We start from the raw sequence: 16,708 nt of genomic DNA on the forward strand, positions 1-16,708 counted from the left end.
ATGCCACGTGGCCTACTATGCCACGTCTTGGTATTTGAACACCGACAACATCCGACACCGCACTTCCCCGACATTATTTCTCCTTGCTAAAGCAAGTGTATACCGTGTTTTATTTTCTTCTTTTGCCTCTCAAAAATTGCAGCGTCTCCTGTTGCCTTATTAGAGAGAATCGGGTTGCAGTGTGGCGATGAAGTCATGGGCCGTCTGGATTTCACCTCACTGTCGGGGGGTGCGCTTGGTGCGCTGCTACCAAGTATGTTCTTTCTAACGGGATCGGTGAGGTGTTGCACTATGGATTTCTGTTTATCGCCAAAACACGACCAATCTTACAGGTGTTTGAATGGCATCGAAGGCATTTTGGATGCTGTTATTGAATATTCAGGTAGTGGGATTCGGACAGCACGCCACAGGATTGTACTTCATTTTCTTTCCTACTTAATAATGTCGACAAAAGTACGGAAGCTATTAGTGCCACACTGAAGCGACAACAAATATAAATTTTAAAAAAGAAAAGAGCTTATGAAGGGAAAAAGCAATGTGGGGGAAAAATGTTTTATGAATGATCATGGCATAAAAATATAATAATAACATAATAGATTGAACTGAGAATAAGTCAGAATTTTCCGAGAACAGGGTCGGAATTTTTTTTCTTGTCTTTAAAATGAAAACTTTCTCCTTCTCATGTTAAAACGTTGGTCATGTAATAATATGATGGGTTTTTTTCTTAAATATGCAACTTTATTTTCATTCTCATATGCCAGAATAATTACGAATAATTAAGTCCTAATTTTGTACAGGAATTCAGGAAATCATACTTTTACAAGGTGAAAGTTATATGACGAAAAAGTTGTACATTTTCAAAAATGAAGAATTGGACTAGAATAAAGTCATCAAATGTGAATAAGGTTATAATCATTGAGAAAAAATGTTTTCTCAAAATTGAACTTTTTTTTTACCTCATTCTATTTCTTTTTCGTTCTTTTCAGTGTGGCCCTAATACATCACGTTTGCACAAAAAAAAAATTGTAAATTTCGAAAAATGCTACCATCTTTTATTTAATAATTCATGTTTGCTGATCGACAGGCTACATTTGATAAAAAAATGTGTACTTGTTTTACAGAAATATTCAATGTATAAATGAGAAGTTACACAAAACTTCTATCATTGTGACTTCTTGTTTTAGTAAGTGGTGATATGGACAGTCGCATCAAATAAACACTAAGTCATATGAACACCAAGCCATGGGACTCCTTTTTATGGGGGCCGGGGGGGGGATTTGTATGTCTCTGGGGGTCATTAAGCAAATGGAGAGAAAAAAAAATGGCGTCACTGGAAACGTCATCAGCGGTGGTAGCTGGAGGTCTAATTACAGGTCATTTTAGCCACCCGCCTTGGGTTACACACGAGAGCTCGGCACAAACCCTGTGAGAGCAATGTCACCCGCTTCAGTGTCGAGCTCGCAGGTAGCCACTTGAGGAGTTTTTGTAAGGCATCAAACAATGACTTTATAAAGGGGGATTTGGGGTACGATGGCCACTGCCAAAAGTGACACAGTATCCAAGTTTGAGACCTTAAAACTCCTGGAGAAGTGTCAAAAGGAGCGGGACGACGCCGTCCACCGAGAGGGAATCTTGCGGGACAAACTCCGGCAGTTTGAGTCCAGGCTGCGCTCCACTGAAGCCCTGAAACAGAAGCTCAAGACCCTGCTGGCAGTCAACAAGGAGTTGAAGAAGCAAGTCAAGGCCCTGCGCACGGAGATCGGCTTGGAGTGCAGCCCCAAGTTCCATGGAAAGACCACCAAGGACATTGTCAACGACCTGCACGAGAAGGTGCGCGAGTGCGACGCCTTGATAGACAAGGCGGCCAAGCTCGGCCTGACTGTGGACGAATTGACAGCCGACCTGGCCAACACCGTAACGTCCAAGATCCTGCTGGAGGAGCAGGTCCAGTCTCTGCAGCAGAACCTCAAGGATATGACCAACAACCAGCGCCGTCTGCTCAAGCTGTGGGAGGTCAAGAGGGTACAGCAGGAGCAGCAAGCCCTGCCTGCCATCATGTTCAAGCCTGAGCAAAAACCCACTTTTACCCAGAAGGCCATTCAGACGGACATGTCCATCAGTGCTTCCCAAAAGCTACCGGTCAACGCCTTTGAGACCAAGAGTGGCCATACAAAGACCACATTTGATAGACAGAGCTTTACCACTTATCAGGATAACAAGTCTTTGATGTATGATGAAAGTAAAGGGCTACACAAATAATTCATATCTATTATAGTAATTTAGAGAAGCAACATATTCCCAATCCAGGAATGATTAGTGGCAAATGCATTTTGTCTATAAATCACAAGCTTATTGCTTTGAAAAGTCAAGGGTATCACAACTAATTATTACCAATTTGAAACTTTGGCTTGATGGTGGCGCTAGATCACAAGTCAACCCGCTGAGAAGTTTGACTCTCAAGGGGGTATTTATGTCATCAACAAATAAAAGAACGTGCCTGATACAAAAATTGCGTCAGCAAATTCATGTCCATCATTTTATGGCGCAAAGTATCTCTGGGATCAAATTGATCTCATGGGTAAAATGTGTTAAATTTCGGGATAATAGGAGGGTTGATAAATATGTGTAATTGTCTCGATTAGAAGTAAATGGGCTCATGATTTAAAGAGCACTATTCGAGATGCCTTATGCAAATTGTTGAAGAAATATCTCAAAATGTGACGTTGTGTTTCAACCAATACGCATTTCCTCAAAAATGATTTCAACACAACTCAAAGTCATCCTTAGTTACAAAAGACAGATTGTCTACAAAACATATAAACGTCATTTTAAAACAGGCACATATGCGGAGACCGTCTTGGAGCGCCGGTCCTGCTGGAGGTCCTTTGAACGAAAGTGGCGCGGCATGATGGCAAGTTGGAAGTTTTGACGAAGAAAGAAGTAATAATTTACGCTCTGCGCTATGTTTTCTGCGGACCAAAATTGTTGGTTTGTCCGCAAGGTGAGTCTCTGTCACTTAAAAGTCGCCCCCCCCTCACCCCCAATATTCGACCGGCGTTAGTTAGCATGATAGCCTATAGGAGCAGCTACTGTACGTGTGTATACGGGCGCAAGAGTATTGCAACCAAACCACGCAAGTAGTTTTGTCATTTAAAGTCCGACCACTGTTCTGGAAACTCGATTTTGAACATGAATCCCTTGTTTGAATATCTAACCCTGTTTTGAAACCCTAACCCTGTCTTAAAACACTGTTTTGAAATATTAATCCTGTCATGAAATCTCACTTTGAGACGAAACCTATACATCCTAAACACACCTTGAAACCCGATTATAGAACCACAACCCTTGTTACTACTAAAACTTTAAAGAATTCACCATGGAGTATTTAGTGAAATGATAACAGAATAAGTGGAAATGCAATAAAATGAATAAATGTGAACGTGTACATACTTTGGCTTACCTTGTCCGTAGGTGATTTGCTGGAGGGCTGCAGCCAGCATAGCCTGGGCTGTCTTGTTGTTGCCACCAACCACGGCAGTTTTTGTCATCCTCAGCAAATTCAGTCTTCTCTTCCCAATCCAGACTCTATCAGGTCAGTCGGTCACAATTTTGTATTCAATCTGATCACTCAACGTGCTTCCAAATCAAAATGTCTTCCCTATACAGAATGTTTGTCCGTCATGACAAGCGCCAGCGGCATTTTGTCCTTTGTCCTGTTGTGCAGCGTCACCACCATGGTGGGCTTCCTGATCTTTGTATATTATACGGGTGAGTGGCGTTCAAATCACAGTGTGAATGAAATATTCCCCTTGTGATTGCTTCCGTTTCAGTTTTTCACAAAATGATTGTCCTGTTGATTTGTCTTTCGCTTCCTGCTAGTCATCCCTACCGTTGCCTGCTCCAAAATCGCTCTGTTGGGTCACCTGCTGCATCCGCGTCACGTGGCCAACTCCTTGCTCCACTGCTTCATGGGCATCATGGTGGCCTGGTGGGCTGCTGTCACCATTGGGGGCCGTTACGAGATGCACACTTACCCCTGCGGCGTCGAAGACGCGTAAGTCTGCTCTAGCGCAGTGTTTTTGATTCCCTAATTGCTAACGCGTGTTCTAATCACTGTCTTACAGTCCCCCTCAGATGTGTCTGAACGAGTACCATCTCATCCTCCTGCTGGCGGGAGCTTTCGTGGGCTTCTCCCACAACCTGTTTGGTGTCGTCCACAACATGAACTATGTGTTTTTCCCCACCGTTCAGGTACGTGTACTGTTGAATACGTCTGTTGAGTGAGGTTGTATTCACTGTTTGAACCCTTCCTTCCCTCCTCAGCAATACAAGTACCTTCGTTTTAAGGAGTCCTTGCCGCTGGTGGTGAAGTGCAGTGCTGCCCAAGCACTTTACTCGATCAGGAACTACATTCTAGTGTATTTCTTCTTGGGTATGTTATGTTTCTTTCCTCCGTGAGTTTACAAATTAATTTCTTTGAGTACCAAAATTGACCTAAAAGGATTTCAAAGTCGAGATATACTGGTGCTTTGAGATACGTAAGACTCCACTTCAGATCTTTTTAAGATACAAGTCAATATTTGGCTGATTTTCTTGCTTTGACATGCAACCACAAAACTTGCGAGCGTTGTATTGTGGCACTAAGTGTAATTCATTGAGAATTGCAACTGGCAGTTATTCTAATGAAAGAGATGCAAGTGGTCCACGTCACCCCCCTTAAAAAAAAAAGTTGAGCACCACTGCTCCATATGAAGTAATACACTGCCTTATTCTTCTTTGTGTTGACAGGATACATCCCAAGAGAGTGGATCTGTAAAATGTTCAACCTTCACTTAAACAGGTCGGTGTATTTCCTGAACATCCTTCCTCACATGTGCCTATTAAATTCACAAGTATTCCCTTTTCCCTTCCAGTTCCACTCACCGTCTGGACACCATCAGCGGGCTTCTGGACTTGACCCTGCTCTACCATCTGTGGACCAGTGCCACCTTTCTACTCTTCACTTGGTACATGGCCTTGCTGCTCTTCAGGATTTTTATCACGGAGGTGTGTGTGTGTATGCGTGTGTCCATACACTCTTTCTAGTTACTACATTATCACATCATTTGGCAGTGGGGGCAATAGAGGTAAATATACATATGTAGGGAAGTGTCGCCATATGTTGTGCCTTAATCGCTATCATGATTGAGCGGAAATGACATGGATCACACTTTTATTTTCCTCCATATATACAGGACTACAGTTTCCCAATACAGTCATCTTTCACAGAGGACGTGCACCAGTGTCTTCCCAGAGTTCTGTCTGACCCAAAGCCAGGAATATTAAAGGTAGCCCTTCAGCATTCCTCCTCAGGCTCTATAGGATATTTGGAAGTTTAATTGAAGTCTCTGCGCCCAACAGTTCCTAGCCCTACAAGACTTGGCTCTGTTCTCTCAGCACTCGCCATGGCGACGTGGCGAGGTGTTCAGCCTAAGTCAGCCAGGTATGCGTATTTATATTTAAACGTACCATAAAGCCATTCAAATGACGGCCCTTCACTCTCTCTCCACCAGGTGGACATCCTCACAACTGGAATGCCATTAGCAAGGAGTGTCAATCGCTTCTGGCGGACCTGACCCAGCGACTGATCGCTTACCACGACAGCGTGGCCACCAACGGCAGGGCCAAGTCGCTTTCGTCGGGAAGTGGCGAACTGAAGTCCACGTCGGACTCGTCTTCAGGTAAATGATCTCATTTCGCGAAAGAACTCCTTAAGCCTGAAATAGGCATATTATAATACTCATTTTGGGGATTTTCACCCATTATTATTGAAATTGCTTATAGTGCACAAGACTTACTTCTTGCCTCTCATAGCTTCAGAGGCTTTTTTGGTTTGGTTCTTACAAGTCCACAATTTGTACTCGTAACTCCAGAGACATTGAATTAGTCATTCATGAATTTCCACAGACTTTTGCGTCCTTGTACGTGTAGTTCCAGGAAACTTGACTACTTTGCACGTGCAGTGCAGTTCCAGGATTTTTTTACTTCTTCGTACTTGTAGTTTTTTTTGGCTATCTGGTGGACTCTTTAAACATTTGAGCCTGTCATCTTTTTGAACTTTGAAAGCAATCTCTGGTGCAGAGGATCAGAAGAGTCCAATGGCCAGAAACGTCCCGATCCAAAGTCCAGATTGCGTCTTCGGCAGCACGCAGCCAAGACACTTGACGGCGCCGTTCACCCCACCCTACCAGGACAGCTACTTCTCCTCACCGAACCTGCGACGTCTCGCCACATCCGTATACCAGGGCTCGCCATGGCATGGCACCGTGCAGAGCCCCCACATTATGAGGAGGGCCCCCAAATTGTGGTCCACCCCCACAGGTAAAGGGATGTACTTGTGGAAGCCTATGGTTAAGTTGTAGTCAATTGTCCACCGTCTCCGTACAGATTCACAGTCTAGCGGCAGCCCACTGCTGTCCGCCGCCCCACTGCTCAGTCCCAAGCAGGTTGCCGACCAACCCGGTCTTTTGGCCCAGTTCCTCCACAACAGGAAAGAACAGGTATGCACCGAAGAAAAGTGCTTCGATGGGTTTGGTACAGGGGAGGAAGATGGCGATTAATATTAGAGGAGAGGCATTTACTTTTGTTGCAAGTGACAGACTGATCCAGTGAAATATTGAGGCACGGACGGAAAATTGGGAGTGCAGGCCACTATTTGAGACATTGATAAAGCAGCACGTCGATGACATATGCAGTATGGGACATGTAGTTTACGGCCGCTGTAATCTATAAAACTGTACTTGTTATTTTGTCAAACGCAAATTGGCTGCTCTGGCCTTTCATGCTTAAGAACCCATGACATCTTCATTTAATCACCAACTTTACCCCATTCAGGTTAAAAGCTTCCTGTCCAAGCGTGTGCTGATCGCGTATTTGTTCAACAAGGTGAGCTCACTACAAAACACTAGACTACATTTCATGCGAATGCGGCCTAACGTTTTCTCTGTTTTGCAGCTTCCAGAAGCCTCCAGTGAAGCGCTCTTTGCCGGCAGCCAGGCCCACATTTGGGCATTGGAGGGTAAACAAAAGAAGTTTTCTCTTCCCCTTCAACACGTGAGGTTAACCACGTGAATGCTTTCCAGGACTGTCCTACCTGGTTCAAGCCTCCTTCTCAGAGGACCACTTTGGCGTGGTGCAGACGGCGTTACCCAGCATCCTTAGCACAATGCTGCTCCTGCAAGAGGTCAGAGTTATACTGTAGTGACTAGACCAGGACTTGGATTTTCTTGATCCTTATTTTGCATTACTATTTCAGCATTGCTTACGGTCATTCAAGTGGAAAGACCGGGGGAAAACGTATTTCATGAAATTTACCAAAACAAAACCGAAGTAAACAAATATGGTTTGTCCACAGGCAGTGGACCGACACTTCAAGCTGCCTCATGCTTCCACGAAGCCCATGCGGACGGCAGGCGGCATGGGCGAGCCTGCCTACAAAACGCTGCGTTTCGCTCTCAGGGCCGCGCTCAAGACGGCCATCTATCGAATCACCACCACTTTTGGAGATCACCTCAAGTGAGTCACTCTTTTGTCAGTGCGCCGCGGTCAATGGGCATACATACTAACATTTTATTCTTGCACTCCTTCAGCGCCGTTCACATGTCGGCAGAGCACCGCAAGAGGCTGCAGCTTTTCCTGCACTACAAGGAATGACTTAATATTCACATCTCTGCATTGTGCTGATAACAGAGCACATGTTGGATGCTTTTAATTTCACGAGCGCAAGGAATAGAACGCTCACAGGTCAGACGCCTGTTTGTACATATTAGGTTGTGTGTTAAATAAAAATATGACGTAACAGAAAAAAAAACATCTCCAGGTTTCTTTGAAAATAATCTCAGGGGAGAGAACCAGCCGAAAGTTTCAGGGCATCACGGTGGCAGGGAAGCCTGTAAACATTCATCAGAGATGAAGAGCGTATTGAGGTGAGAGAAGTTCTAGTTCATTCAGGTGGTGTCAAAGTATTTCATATCAATAAATATATTGCTGCGCGGATGTGTTACTTGAAAGGAAATGGAATATAATCTAGCCCAAAAGGTCCATGCATCTCAAAGAAGCTTGATAGATGTTTTGCCGGACACTATGCTCTGTTCTCTGAATCCACCAAATAACAAACTTATCCATCCATCCATGATCCGAGCCGCTTATCCTCTCAAGCATCAGGAAATGCATACAACCATGAGAGCAACCGTTTTCATGAGACGTGTAAATAGGACAAAACATCAAGAGTACTGTCTGTTTTATTGCACAAATTCTTCAACATATTTCCAACAGAACCAGTAGACGTTTCAAAAATGTTAAGCCTGTGGGTGGGAAAATTTGAAATCATTTTTTCAAATGAAAAACAGTATTGTGTACAATGGTAACATAATACCGTAAAGGACAGTCTCGGGCGATCAGGAGAAAAAGGTGCATGTTGGATCTGTATCGAATATAAACCTCTGCATCTTTAACCAATCAAATGTTTTGCATGACAAACAGCATCTTCTATAGGTTGATTTTTTTGTAATTTTTTTTTACACTTTTCATATTTATATATGTACAATTTGACTAAGAATTCTCAGAAAACGAGAAAAAAAAAAGCCAAGCTTCAATTGCTCTCACACCACAAAGAACGGGCAAGCACGATGTCCAAAGAAACCACCACCCTCCTCAAAAATCCCCCAATGCCACCCTCTATACCTATTCCAGTTTCCAGCCAATCAGCTGCTTCTAATTCAGCTACAGATCGTACGGCTTCCAATTGGGGTTTGGGGAACTTTTTTTCCCTTTCCAGTTGGGTACCATTTGGTTTTCATTCTCAGGGCCGTACAACTTAAAAATTGCGTGGGTGAACTGGAGCAATTGCACTGAATCCGAACGGGGGGGGGGACTGGAAAAAAAGTTCGTCCGTGGCGCATGCAGTGAAAGTGAGCAGAACGTTTCCTGTCAAAGGTGGAGTGAACAGAAATAGGCTGAAGTGAGAAAACCTATGAGTGCTGTGAAAAAAAAAAAAATCACTGCTGACAAAAGAGAAAAAAAAAATCACTCTTTAGTGCATGTGTCAAACGGCAACATCCCTGATTCAAAGTGCACTCAGTAGTTTGGGAGGGGTCAGCAATCTGGCGCAGAAGGAGCTTGTCGCTACAATGGGAAGGAGTGTGGCTACGTGCTGGTGTACGTTTAGAGGCAGCAGTCAAAAATGGGACATAGGAAAATTGACGTCTTCGTACAGTGGCCAGCATTCTTCACCATCACTAAGTCTGATTTGTGTGTGTGTCAGTGTGTCAATCATGCTAAAGAGGGCATGAATGCATCATGGTTGTCCAGTGAAAAGCAGGCAGCACCATCATTTTTACACTTGAGTTGGAGATGGATGCTTTTCATTGGTCATTGGCTCTCTGCGTACATATGTGCATCTTCTATGTATACATGTATGCAACATGGATGTCTTAATAAAACGCATGCACCTCCAAGTTTTGTGGAAACGTTTTTTTTTTTGTTTTTAATATTTTGTTCATTTTTTTCCATAAAACGCAACATTCTATGCCATTTTTTGTGCAAAAAAGTACCCAAAATGTTAACTTTTTTCACGAGTCAAATTTTCATTGTCAGAAAAATGTTATCTTTGACCAAAACAAAATGCACGTTTTTTTTTTCCATTGTTGTTCAAAGCCTTTTTTTTGTACACAAAACCATTTTTTTGCTTTTTGCTAACATTTTGCTTCTAGTATACACAGACATTTTTTTTTTTTGTTTTTCTGTAGAGACACACACAAAAAATCTTGTTTTGTACAACAAATTTGGTGATTCCACCCCAAAACCCCTAGATAGTTGTTATTTTTGTGGACAAAAAAACACCACTTATTGTACTTTTTTTGATTGTTTGTCCCAATATGTTCTGCAATTTTTTTTCGGGCATAAATATCACTGCATTTGGCAACCAAACTTTCTGAGGGCTTTACCCTCAACATTATGGGAGGGGTGGGGGGTGGGTAACAATTAATATCAATAATGTTAAATTTTTAATTACTTTCACAACATTTTTGGTCTTTTGGGCACAAAAAAAAAACCCTGAGACATTATGTGCTTTTTCCTTCTTAATTAGAAACAATGTTTTGGTTTTTTTGTTGGGATACAAATGATCACAAAGTTTGGACACTTTTTTTTCCAATTTGGAAGAATGCCCTGTTTTAAATATGGGGATGGAAATGAAAACTTTTGTTAAATCTGGTTCATCGATTATTAATATAAATTTGTAGCCCTGAATCTTTCTTTTGGACACAAATCACAAGTGATGAATTTGTTTCCTTATTGTCTGAAACATTATTGTGTACTACATTTTCAGTTGTTAATTATTTTTCTCGTTATCCAAAACATTGCTGTTGATTTTTTTATTTATTTTTTGGGGGACACGCAGTACCTGCTTTTTACTGGACAGTATCTGTATATATGTGTGTGCGTGTGTGTGTGTGTGGCTCAGGAGGACATGCACTGAACATGATCTGGACTCCCCTCCTCTTCGTCAGAGGTGTCTGGCGAGCTCCAAGACTCGTCGGTGTCGGCGTCAGCTCCTTCACGTCGTGTCTGGATGGAGACCAAAGGAGAGGAAGTGAGCAGGGTGAACTCATTTATATACAGTACATTGGTGCCTTGAGATACGAGTTGAATTTGTTCCATGACCACGCTCCCAGCTCAAAACAACTCAAATTCGTTGAAGCTTTCTTTTTTTCCAGACCATTACGTCAATACGTGTCACCAGGAAGTATTGACAGCTACAATGAAGGCTGAAGCAACAGTCGAAACTGTTAGCCAGGCAAGCTTCTTATTGTTGAGTTCACTTCCACTAGACCACGCTCGACTTTCACATTTGTACGCATACAACGCATTGTGCCTTGAAAATCTCGTAAGCTAGGTCGCTTGGATCTTAAGGCACCACTGAACGGCACATACATGGACACTTCATTAGGTACACCGGGACAATATTCTCCCCAGAACTCACGCTCTGTGGCCGTCGGGTCCTCATGTGTCTCATCAGGAACCACAGCAGCTGGGTGTCATACTGGTCGCCATGCCGCACGGTGTCCACATCACGGTCCCGCTTGTTCTTTTTCATCACCTTCAGGTAGAGCACAAACACACCCGTGTTTGGCTCCAAGTACGATTGCTTGAGAAACCTCCGGTTAAGAAGCAGATACCTCTTTGAGGCCCTTGAGTCCAGTGGGAACCTCGGCAGTGGGGGCCCACAGCTTGATGTCATGGTCCAGGCCGCTAGTAGCCATGCCTGGCAGGTGGGGGTGCGGCTCCAAGCAGTTCACCTGGGCGACATCAGGCCAGCAAAAAAAGTGTCGGCTTTTTAAAATTATTATTATTGTTATTGTACTTGAGCTGTTTTTCTATTCATGTCCCAAACGTTTTGTTTGTTTTTTTTTTAATTGAGAGTGGATGGACTCGATGACTTGACAATGCCAACGCATGTATACAGTGTATGAAAATTAATAAATTTAAAACCAAAACTATGGTTTATATTAGATACAATATATAAAATATAAAAAAATACTAAATAACATTTTAAATGAGATTAGATATACATTTATGTATTTGTATTAAATATATTAATTGAATAGGATGAATTGGGTTCATAAACATGAAAATAAAAAAGAGCAAATATTTATGAAATTGGATTTTTGAGTTCATTAATATAATAGTAAAACTAATACAACCCAAGTTGCATGTTCATATTAAATACATTTTAAATTAAAATCAAAGGATATGATAGGAATTGAAAAAAAAAAAAAACCTAATAGATACATTTAAAATATTTTGCATTTAAATCTTCAGTTTAATATAAACTTTTGAAAAGTTACTACAAGTACAAAAATAATAAAACATTGGGACGAAATATATCAATTACTAATATTTTAATGAGATAACCTGGATGACTCATCTTAACTATTAAACCAAAAATATAATGGAAAAACTAAATAAAATGTTGTAGTGCCTTGCGCAAACCTGACAGCCCATACTCACCACTCCGCCTCTGTCGCCCTCCATGAACTGGACGATGCGAGCTGAGTGTTTATCCCACAGGTAGATGTGTCCGCAGTCACTGCCGCTCACCACAAACTCGCTGCACGGCCCGTAGAAGTTGACGCCCTTCACTTCCGGGTGGTAGTAGGGTGGAGTGAGAGGGATATTGAGATTGGATACGCATTTGGTCAGACTTGTCATCCTACCTGTGGCATTGTTGCGGTGTCCCTTGTATCTCCTGCAGTAGTCGGCACCGTCGCTGTGGTTGGAGTCAAACAGGTAGATGTCCTCGTCATTGTAGGTGGTAAGTAGCTCTAGATGATGATAATAATAATACAGTAAAAGCTTGCATATTTATGATTCGACATTTTTCAAAATTGTTGCCTAATTCTACCAATCATCCTCATGTGAAGGTGAGTTGGTTGGGTAATTTAACTCCTGAATACAATCATGTATGTACCATGGGTTGATGATTGTGTACCATGCTGGAAGCATGGTGTTGATGCTTTGCGGGCCTCAGTAAATAGAGTCAGATCTAATTATTCACCTTCAGCGAAAAGCGGACGTTTGCTTTAAATTTAAAGCGCCTTCATGCCATTTCCATGTGTGATTTTTCGCAATGTGTAATCTTACCTGTGCCATCATGACTGTACACGAGGCAGGTGATGCTGGTTTTGGACTCGCTGGACACCAGATGTGAGGGGCAGAACTTCTTCAGTACGCCATTATTGTCATTCTCGTTGATCTTCCTCTGGTCGTAAATCCTATGGAGCAACAACGGGGGCAGTCAAGGGCAGTGATTCCTAACCACGTGAGTGGAAATAATCATGTTCACTTTATAAATTCCCAAAATTTCTATTCGCTTATCGATACCTGTAAATGTATCTATTCTTGCAACAATTATTCACAGGAAGAGCAATTCAACTCTCTTCCACTAGATGGCAGAAGGTACAATTAATTTACATCCACCTGTTGTGATTGTCATCAAACTGATGTGTGTCGCACTGACTGACGTTATATCCTCATGGTGGTGGCCATTAAGCTTACGGACCTGACATACTGATCCCTCCCGCCGACCGCAAAGTGCTGCGTCTTGGCCGGGTTGACGAAGATTGTGTAGAGGCCCACTTTTTTGTCACCTTCCTTCACCATCACCAGTTTGCTGCAAAACAAGGGGAAGGTTTAACAGGTGTTAAATGGGCATCTTGCACACCAAACTCAACCAAACGTGGGGGTGCTGAAGGGTTTCTTGCACTACTGGCGGTGTATGAGTGCCCTTTGTGGGGGTGTAATGGCCATCTGGTATAATAATTGTATCACATCTTGAAGCCACTTTTTGGGAGTTGGTTAATTTTGCAATGGCATGTAATACCTCCTTGAAAAACGTTTGCAACAAGTTTGTTTGTTTCCCAAATTAAGTCTCAAATGCTTAATTTACAATTTAAAATACCCAAACTAAAAATGATCGTCTTTAAATCAGGGGGGGGGGAAAACTCTGTTTACTAATTTCACCAAAGAAAAATATCGGGCTAAGTTTGAAGCATTCTTTAATATTTTGGTTTACACGGTGTATGCCGCTAGTATTGCAATTTTTCTTTTTTGCTCGTGGCACAAGACAAGCACAGTATTAGATGAGACACGAGTACTCACTTAGCAGGACGATCAAGCCGCAGGTCGATTCCAAACACGATGGCGTCCTCTCCCGCCGACAGAAAGGAGCACGGAGAGTCGGGCTCCAGGGCCAACTGATGCAAAAAAAAAACACAAAAAAAAACCCAGTAAGTTACAACATCAATGTCTTGTTTATACATTTGCAAATGTGTGTGCGTGTGTCTCTGTATTGGACCTTGTGTGCAGCCCCTTTGTGCTGTGCCACCCTCTTGGTGTTCTTGCAGCGTTGGGTGGCTGAGAGCTCCGCCACACGAATCTGACCGTCACGGGCGCACATGGCCAAGGTGGAGTCGCCGCTGTGAGGTAGGAACTTGGCCTTGTGGGCCAGAACAAATTTCACCGTGCGTAATTTTGAAATCTAATGAGACTTGAGTGAGCTTGAAATGAAATGAGCTAGAAAACTGAATCAACCCATCTTTACGTGTCTTACTCGCCAACGGAGAAACTATCGGCTCTTAGAAAAATGAAATAGTTTGTTTAAATTCAGCAAGTGACGTCATGTGAGATTACAGCATCCTGGCCATACGCATCGTATTTGGAACAAAGTCGCCGCTTGCAATTGAAGCGGATTTACATGGGACAGTAGAAGTGAACCAATCTCCTTTTCGTCAATGGACGCTACAACTTATTTGAAGCTTTGCTTGTAGCCGACATGTGCACATTTTTAGCATGACGTCTTTGATCCACTGGTGGAAGGACACTTTGATTCTCTCTTTCATCTAGAACTGCTTCAAACAACAAAACGTATGAGGGAAAAGTGGTTACGATAAGATAACCTTTATTTGTCCCACACTGGGGAAATTTGTATTACATTTGCATTGCAAATTAAGATTGCAACTCGCCGTTGTTTTATGTTGTGTGTTGTGTTTTTTATTTACTTTATGTTAACTGTTTTGTAAAGCGCCTTGTTACAGCTGCAGCTGTTGTGAAAGCGCTATATAAATCAGGATGTGTTGTATTTTATTGTATCCTGCTCTTCTTTCATCTACTAAGAGCTTCACACAACATGTCAAACAAAACGGGATAAAACCATGCACCTCCACTGCTATCTTTAAAAAAAAAACAAAAAAAACTTATGTCAGTTTTATTCCGTGAATACTATACAGCGGTTAACTTCTCTTTGTCTTCAATTGTGACTGTCCTGTACAGTGCATGTTAGTGTTGCACCCCTCACCTGAAAGACATTGCTCTTGTGCCCGCTGTCGAACTCCAGCTCAGCGCGCCGGATGGCCCAGTCCCAGATGACCACGCGGAGGTCGTCGCTGCCCGACGCCAGACGCGTGCCCGACGGGTTGAAGTGCAGCGTGTTGACGCAGCCGGAGTGTCTCTCCAGCCGACCCTGTAGTTCCAGCCTCTGCACCAGGCCGCGGGCGCCGCACACGCGCCTCACAAACTGTTGTGAGTCCCGGCCAATCTCCCGACCGCGCAGCGAGGGGATGGCGCGCCACGCCAGCCCGCGCAGGTCCTGCAGCTCGGCGCCCAACCACGCCTCCATCGCCTCGTCTTCCTCGTCGTCTTCCTTGTCGTTTTCGTCACCATCTTTCAGTTCCTCTTCGTCATCGTCATCCGAGCTGGAGGAACGGTTGTTGTTATTGCCGCCGCAGGGTCTGTTCCGCTTCCGTGCGGCCCTTCTTCCGCCATCTTTCGCCCTCTCTTGTCTGCCTCCCTCGCTGTCTCTTTCACCATCCTCAGTCAGAGAAAAGAGGGCGCTTCCATCCATGCTGTCAGTGTCTTCCTCATCGTCCTCCTCCTCCTCCTCTTCACCTTCCTCCGCCTTCGGCTCACTTTCTGGCCCATTTCTGTCACCAGATGCCTCTCCGTTGTCTTGAAGTAGAGCAACAAACATGGAAATTAGTGTTGCTTTCAGCAAAGGGAGCCAGTTAAAGGTTTGACCCAAAAAAAACTAGATAAGTGGGAAGATAACGGTCTTTTTACATGTGCATTAAACATGGCTGATTTCGTGGTGTAAATTTTGCTCATTTAACTAGCCAATCAGTTGTGCCATAAAGCTTCTGTTATGTAGTCACTCACTGATCTGAAATCCATGAAACATAACATCCTGTCACTTATTTGCTAAATTACCTTCAACTTCTAAGGTTCCAACCTCCTCGTGATGTAAATAATAAGATGTAAAAAAAAAAAAAAAAAAAATTACCACTGTGTTTGGCTCCATCTTTGCTCCCACAGGCGTCTTTGTGTTGATCCCCCTTGGCTTCTTCCTCCCCAGAGGCCCCTTGAAAAGAACCCAACAGTGGTCAGAAACGATCTTAAATGGCTACCACGAGTGGTTTGCAATCCAGTTACCGTTGAGCGACGTGGCTTTGCCTTCGGTTTCTGCCATGACGTCCGTGAAGGCAAGTCTGTCACACACGCAAAGGGGGGGGGGGGTCATACAGGTGTCTCAAAGTAGTCAAGTTGACTGTAAAAGTTCAGCATTGTCCAGTTTAGTGTGTGCGTGAGAGGCGTTTGCAACCTGCGAGGCTGGCTAACCAGCGGGCTAATTCCACCCCAATATATCCTCGCACTCTTTGTGACGGCATCGTTAAAACTCGGTTTGACGTTTACAGGCCCTCTCACATTAGCATGTAGCTAGATAACCACCGTTGGCATAATATTGACAAATACGCCGCTGTCATTTTTGATGCTGTAAAGCAAACAACACCTGTTTGGTCACACACACACACAAACACACAGCGGCTAACTTAGCCTTAGCATTTTTTACCTCGACTCGCAGGCCCGACTCGGCGCACTTCTTTTTTTATCTTTCTGAAAGCTAAGTCCTTTTATATGGCAGCTTTGCGATCGTCACACCGCGCCTCTACCAGCCAGGCTGAGACAGAAAAGACGCCGCATTGTGCGTCAAGTTTTCAGAGGAAAACAAACTCTGCAGCGTTCAAACAAGGTCGACTGCTCTGTTTATGTTTTGACGGTTCAGCTTCTATTTTGGGGGGCAGGGGGTGGACTTCCGACAAGTCGTACGTGACGATTT

At 43.4% G+C, this 16,708-nt stretch overlaps 4 protein-coding genes and 1 long non-coding RNA gene across 10 annotated transcripts in view; 3 read left to right on the plus strand and 2 right to left on the minus strand.

Annotated features, from left to right (window-relative positions):
• Positions 1 to 1,233, plus strand: part of yipf1 (Yip1 domain family, member 1) — a 4,994-nt gene extending 3,761 nt beyond the window's left edge. Inside the window, exon 10 of the mRNA XM_019856739.1 lies at positions 143 to 1,233. The gene's annotated coding sequence lies outside the window, so the exon portion shown is untranslated. The remainder of the gene's footprint in view (positions 1 to 142) is intronic.
• The window catches only part of LOC109507365 (uncharacterized), a 22,648-nt gene extending 14,593 nt beyond the window's left edge, over positions 1 to 8,055 (minus strand). The window contains exons 1-2 of the long non-coding RNA XR_002166449.1: positions 8,043 to 8,055; positions 3,447 to 3,455 (exon numbers count right to left, since the gene is read on the minus strand). This is a non-coding gene — a long non-coding RNA (uncharacterized LOC109507365). The remainder of the gene's footprint in view (positions 1 to 3,446; positions 3,456 to 8,042) is intronic.
• LOC109507363 (uncharacterized) lies at positions 1,313 to 2,403 on the plus strand. Its single transcript, XM_019856740.1, has one exon. The coding sequence runs from the start codon at positions 1,531 to 1,533 to the stop codon at positions 2,257 to 2,259; it is 729 nt and encodes a 242-aa protein (XP_019712299.1). The 5' UTR covers positions 1,313 to 1,530; the 3' UTR covers positions 2,260 to 2,403.
• Positions 2,858 to 8,031, plus strand: ndc1 (NDC1 transmembrane nucleoporin). Of its 5 annotated transcripts, none has more exons than XM_019856728.1 (19): positions 2,858 to 3,001; positions 3,472 to 3,592; positions 3,667 to 3,768; positions 3,880 to 4,054; positions 4,125 to 4,251; positions 4,324 to 4,432; positions 4,789 to 4,835; positions 4,912 to 5,046; positions 5,235 to 5,327; positions 5,401 to 5,482; positions 5,553 to 5,720; positions 6,106 to 6,360; positions 6,427 to 6,539; positions 6,874 to 6,924; positions 6,994 to 7,057; positions 7,122 to 7,222; positions 7,394 to 7,554; positions 7,629 to 7,782; positions 7,859 to 8,031. In XM_019856728.1, the coding sequence occupies exons 1-18, from the start codon at positions 2,963 to 2,965 to the stop codon at positions 7,690 to 7,692; spliced, it is 2,007 nt and encodes a 668-aa protein (XP_019712287.1). In that variant the 5' UTR covers positions 2,858 to 2,962; the 3' UTR covers positions 7,693 to 7,782; positions 7,859 to 8,031. The 5 variants fall into 5 exon arrangements, with proteins under 5 accessions (XP_019712287.1, XP_019712284.1, XP_019712285.1 ...); XM_019856725.1 differs by having other exon boundaries at positions 2,859 to 3,001; positions 4,789 to 4,840; positions 4,914 to 5,046; XM_019856726.1 differs by having other exon boundaries at positions 2,963 to 3,001; positions 4,789 to 4,840; positions 4,914 to 5,046; positions 7,881 to 8,031.
• Positions 8,056 to 8,263: 208 nt separating the features above from the next.
• On the minus strand, positions 8,264 to 16,685 carry dcaf8 (DDB1 and CUL4 associated factor 8). 2 transcript variants are annotated; one of them, XM_019856731.1, is made up of 13 exons: positions 16,442 to 16,685; positions 16,024 to 16,079; positions 15,875 to 15,952; positions 14,894 to 15,543; positions 13,895 to 14,035; positions 13,699 to 13,793; positions 13,100 to 13,210; positions 12,682 to 12,812; positions 12,255 to 12,362; positions 12,049 to 12,179; positions 11,217 to 11,336; positions 11,021 to 11,137; positions 8,264 to 10,605 (listed from the first exon to the last, which is right to left on the minus strand). In XM_019856731.1, the coding sequence occupies exons 2-13, from the start codon at positions 16,058 to 16,060 to the stop codon at positions 10,498 to 10,500; spliced, it is 1,827 nt and encodes a 608-aa protein (XP_019712290.1). In that variant the 5' UTR covers positions 16,061 to 16,079; positions 16,442 to 16,685; the 3' UTR covers positions 8,264 to 10,497. The 2 variants fall into 2 exon arrangements, with proteins under 2 accessions (XP_019712290.1, XP_019712289.1); XM_019856730.1 differs by having other exon boundaries at positions 16,024 to 16,130.
• Positions 16,686 to 16,708: the final 23 nt, after the last annotated feature.

The sequence above is a fragment of the Hippocampus comes genome, unplaced genomic scaffold (genome assembly GCF_001891065.2).
Source record: "Hippocampus comes isolate QL1 unplaced genomic scaffold, H_comes_QL1_v1.1 scaffold105, whole genome shotgun sequence".
In the NCBI taxonomy this organism is placed as follows: domain Eukaryota; kingdom Metazoa; phylum Chordata; class Actinopteri; order Syngnathiformes; family Syngnathidae; genus Hippocampus; species Hippocampus comes.